The 5,690-nt window shown below is 38.1% G+C and overlaps 1 protein-coding gene across 1 annotated transcript in view; it reads left to right on the forward strand.

Annotated features, from left to right (window-relative positions):
- Nucleotides 1–5,690, forward strand: part of frmd3 (FERM domain containing 3) — a 50,969-nt gene that overhangs the window by 13,824 nt on the left and 31,455 nt on the right. The window contains exons 2-3 of the mRNA XM_035658805.1: nt 646–750; nt 2,414–2,456. Of these exons, the coding sequence (XP_035514698.1) occupies nt 646–750; nt 2,414–2,456 (148 nt within the window). The remainder of the gene's footprint in view (nt 1–645; nt 751–2,413; nt 2,457–5,690) is intronic.

The raw sequence follows: 5,690 nt of genomic DNA on the forward strand, positions 1-5,690 counted from the left end.
CACACACACACACACACACAAGCACTCACAGCCTTGAGGGGATCTGTGATGCATATAATATGACAAAATGACAATCTAGGGAACATTGACAGCTTTAGTCAATAGGTTAGGAAGGTACAAATGGAGAGGGGATAGATACATGCATTATACATGCATATATTTATATTTCCTTTTATATGTGTGTGTATGCATTAGTCACACCTTACATACACAAGTGTTGTTTTGTGCTCAGTTACGTACACTTAAGTATGAGAATCCTTGTGTGCATCCGCTTGTGATGAGTAGGTATTGATTGAGGAGCAGGTAATGAATGCAGAGTGATTATTGATCTCTCTGTCTGCACTGTGTTTATGAACTGCATTCAGACTGTATTTACTGGCATGTTAGGAGGCTGGAATATAACCACAGCAGTATATCATCACCAAGAGACCTAAATGTTGCTGACGTATTTCTTTCCATTAACATGTGTTACCATGATAAAACTGTAATCACAGAAATATTACCCAAGAGGGGATTGTTTGCTGTGATTATGGCACAGTGATGCAGCTGGTATCAGATATAGCTGAGAGGTTTATGTGATAGGCATGGATGGAACGATATCTACCAGGATTTTAATTTTAATGTGTTTTATTTATGTATTTACAGAGAGACACCAAAGGCCAGTTCCTGTTGGACCATGTGTGTAACCACTACAACCTACTTGAGAAAGACTACTTTGGTATTCGATATGTGGACCCAGAGAAACAGAGGGTAACTATCCCACTCACATGCACAACAACCAAAAGCAAGCTTACAACTATTTCTGTCAATCAATTAATCTAGTTATTTAGTCTACAAAATGTGTATAAAAAACTGAAAATGCCATTTCCAATTTTAAATGTGCTTGTTTTGTCTGTCCAACAGTTCAAACCAAAAGATAGTTTAAAATGATATAAAAAGAGAAAGAGTAAAGCTAAAATCAGCAATTGACCTATAAGCCTTGGTCAGCTGTCTCCTTTCCTGTACTTAGATATGCTATGTGCTATGCTCAATTATGTTGACTAAATTTTGAAGATGGTTAAAAGATAAAACCAACATAGGCTATATCTTAAGACAAAGACAAATCTTAAGTTAGGAGAGAACATGCAAACTCCACACAGAAAGGTCCTGCGGCAGCCCAGATTTAGACCCAGGACCTTCCTGCTCTGAGGACAGACAGTGTTAACAGTGCTAACAGACAGTGCTAACCAGTGAGCTCATACAAATTTTACCACATCAAAAGTTAGCAGAATTAAAACAACAACAAAATAAAATTAAACAAAATAAAGAAACTGACGATCACACGTACTTACAGTAAACAGCTCCTCTGAGTCAGCATGGCTAAAATGGTATTGTTGGATAATAATCAAGAGGCAGTCGGTACATTTTATTACAAGTTCAAGTGACAAATAATAACAAGAACAAGTCTCCATATTTCAAACATCCCACACACAGAAGAGACCAGATGCTTTGTCTCAACAGAAACTCAGTCTGGCTCTAGCTGCATTTAAAATGCAAAATGAGAAAGGAAAGGAAACAAGCAAATATTAGCGAGATATGTTACAGCATAAAAGGCACAGCACAAAAGAGTGAGGTAAATAAAACTCTATAAGAGAATAAAGATTACAAACTGCAGTTTAAAACACTGCAAAGTTGTTGAAGTAACTAGTGTAGCAAGTGTTTTTATGTAATTGGATGGGTGCAGCCAATTTATGTTGTAATAGATTTGGAAAAAATGTCCAAATGTGCCAAAGGGATAGAGGGCCAATAGGCAGCTTTCCTTCAAATGTTCAAAGGTCACCACTTCTCCCTCATAAGCACCACTGAGATGCCCCTGATCAAGGCCCTTAACCCCCAACTGTTCCAGTAGAGTTGCTCAGTGGCCCAAAGGTCAGACTGTGGTACCGCCAATACAGCTTTACTCTTAATGAAACTTCATTGAATAAAAAAGTGTCTTATTTGTTCAGCTTTTGCTCATTTTAAGAACATTGTAAACTGTAATATAAATACAAATGTCAAGTTCATCCAGCAGGGTCAGAGCAGTCAGTTTAGAGAGTATATTGATCTTCTAATGACCAAAACTAGAAATACATCCAATGACGCATTTAAATGCATGTAATTTTCTGATATGATATTTGTCTTTGATGCACTGAAATTGCCTCACATTGCTGAGGTTAAGCATTGTGTCATTCAGTTATTCGTCAAGAACATAATGAGATTTTTGATTTGGAAAAACTTGTGTTGTTGGATCTCAGTGAAATGGTGATACATACTCCTTAAACTGATCTGCTCTAGAGGTCGGTGTCTTTATTTTAGGATAACATTTGTCTTTTTTCCTCTTTCTCTCTCTCTTTCTTTCTCTCTGTGTCTCTCTCTCTCTATCTGTGTCTCTCAGCACTGGCTGGAGCCCAATAAGCCCGTGGTGAGGCAGATGAAGTGTAAGTGTCACTACTGATCCCCCTGGTTTTCTGTGCGTTTTGCACTCGTGCGTACACATTCCTGTGTGTACATTTGTGTGTGCATGTGTTTGTTAGTGCCTCGCATGCAGGCCTACATTTGTCTCCCAAGAGACACTCCAGTGTGAGGGGGTCAAGCTCTACTGCAAACGGACAGCACCGCAGGGACTCAGACAGAGTCACTCACGACAGCACACACTCACATGTGTTAAAGCCAGAGGATATTCCAAAAGTCCCAAAAAATAAAATCTGATGATCAGCATGAAACCTCTTGCAGGGAAAATTCATTATGTATGGAAAAAAAAAAAAAAGTCACAAAAAAAATCACTACCAGCGTCTATATACCCAGGGCACAATGCTCACATTACCATTTGCCATGAGTAGTGACAGAGCCAGACAATGTCGGACAGCATCTTTTTCTCAGAAACACCACAGGGAGACAAAGAGAGACACAATAAAGACAGACAAAGTGACAAGAGCAGGGTTTCTCAGACACACAACAAACTGCCAGAGGGACAAGTGGCCCAAAGAGGAAATAAAATAACAAAATAAAACACACAGATGTGGCAAGGGATAATAAGACAGATAACTCAATTGTCAAAAGAAGTAAGGAGGTTGCCTGTTTACTTTTAAAGGCTCCTGACTCTTCTTCAGTGCTTCATTTTAAGTAGGTGGTGGATGTCACGCAGGTTGGCGTTTATGTCGGTTCGTTTGAGTTGAGTTGTAAATGCTGACTAAAACTAAACATAAAGCTATTTCAGGGAGAAAAGACAAACTCTGTCTGTTGACCGCTGAATTCTCTCTTAATGTTTACCTCTAAAAGACTTTTTCATGTTCTGCAACCAATCAATAGCAGTGAAGAAGAAGATGTACTCAGACCTTTTACTTACATAAATACTCTGTTAGAAGTAAAAGTCCTGTATTCAGAATCTCACTTAAGTAAAAGTATATAAGTATTAGCGTGAAAATATACTTAAAGTACAATAATAAAAGTACACATTGTGCATAATGGCCAATTTCAGAATCATATGAAATTTAAGGATAATAATTATTGATACATTGATGTGTACATAACTTTAATGTTGCAGCTGGAAAAGGTGGAGCTAATTTCAGCTTCATTATACACTGAAGTAACAGTATAAATTACCATAATATGAAGCTTTTTGTTGATTCTGGCGGCCCCTGTGTAATGAAACATTATGGCAATGCATTGACATATCGGTGTGTTAAATCCCATTGTGAGTTATTGTGATTTATTATTTTAATCAAATTTTGCTTTGTCAGCCACCTTTTATACGAGGTGGTTGTTTGGAACAAAATCAAGAAGCAAACATTTTACTTGGAAACTAATGAACTTATCCATCTCCTCTACATCTGCTTTCCAATTTTTACATTTCTGTCTCGCCTTTAATCTTTCATTCTAATAAACTGTTGCCAAATCCTGATGTTGTTGATTTTATATAGTTAGCTGTAGTTAAACATTATTCTATCAAACGTCTAATAAAAGTAATACTTTGCTTTTCGTCTACCTGTGAGATCAGCAAAAACGTGTCTGTGTCTGAAGTTCGGCCCCCCCTTTTAATGACTGTCCTGTTCTTTCTGTACCGCTATAAATTAATAAAGGAGCTATTAGCGGTGCATTTTGCTTCATCAGAACATGTGCGAGAGGACAGGAGGAGATGAGTGAAAATGAGAGATGGAGGAAGAGAGAGAGAGGGAAAAAGAGTGATTAAGAGGAAATGTGTCGGGGGGAGGTGGGGCTAATGCTGAAGGGACAGAGAGGAGACAGTGATAGATCATGTAGCTAAAGAAAGAAGTCAGATTCAGTGAGAAAAGATGGAGAAAAGAGGAGATTGGTGAGACAGTTTGAGATGAGAGACGCTGACAGAGAGTGAAAGAAAGAAAAAGAGATGAGAGAGAGGGATGGAGGACGAGTGTTGAATAGATCTGAGTCGTACTGACACATCAGTTCTCCCCATGGCAGGATTTACTCTCAAATTAGGATGTGTTTTATTTTCTCTTTGTGCGTCCCAGCTTATGTGCATACGCGTCACATTTTATATGAGTGTGTGCACATACTATTGTGCAATTCACTTTCTCTGAAATCTTTGAAAAAAATAAAAAAAAGCATCTTGGTCCCTTAAGCCTGAGCAAAAAAAAAAAAAGCAGCTTGAATTCTTTGGGAGCGAGTGGGAGGATTGCGTCTTTCATATTGCTCAGCATGTATTATGTAGATGTGTGCTGTTTTTCATAGCTGGATAATACCGCAGAGGATCCCGCCATTAAAGACAGAGTGGTGAGGGCACTCTGTAAAGATTTCTGCTCCCATGTTAGATGATACTCACTTTCTTCCGCCTCCTCTGCTGCGTCCTTTGTTTCTTCTCTGTCTCTTTGGTTTAAGTTTATGCTTGATGCTCCACATCAGAATAATTTCCTACATCAAATGATCCTTTGAAACTAATCCTTATCATAATTACACTCAAACCATATGTGTCACTGGTGGAATGTCACTAAATACTTACTTGACTTACTTGAGTGTCTTCTTCTGAAGCCACTTTGTACTTCTACTCCAAGAAAATTCAGAGTTAAATATGTGTACTTCACTACAATTATTTGGCAGCTTTAGTTGCTAGTTATTTGATAAATTAAGATTTTTGCACAGAAAACACATGAAAATATACATGTGTTCATCCTGATTATGATTGAGATTAAAGACCACATCAGATGGTGTTTTTATCACACATTTCTAAAACTATCTATGTGCCACTGAAGCATGATGGCAGGTAGCGTAAAATCCCCCAAATTCTCCAATCTAAACAACAAACTACGTCAGCGTTTTCTAATCTGATCCTCCATTTCAGTCTTCGTCAGTGCCACCTATAACTGTTAGAAACTATAGGTAAAGATCTGTGAATTCATAATTGGATTATAATAGTTTCTACTGATTCCTCTGAGGTTTCTACGCTATATATTGTCACATAATGCAAATGTGCTAACTTCAATGAGTAAACTTTAAATGTTTGTGTGTGTGTTGATGCCATTTTGTCAGATGTTAGACCCCAGGAGGGAGTTTAAGCTATTGCTGTCGTTTGATCCGAGCCCCACAACCTATCATTGACTCTGTGTGTGTGTGTGCGTGTTACCGTTCATATTTAAATACCACTCTGAGCTCAAATTCTCTCCTACACACACAGACTCACACACACAGACTCACAC

Source organism: Morone saxatilis, unplaced genomic scaffold, assembly GCF_004916995.1.
Source record: "Morone saxatilis isolate NCDOM2014 unplaced genomic scaffold, NCSU_SB_2.0 Contig16, whole genome shotgun sequence".
Lineage (NCBI taxonomy): Eukaryota > Metazoa > Chordata > Actinopteri > Moronidae > Morone > Morone saxatilis.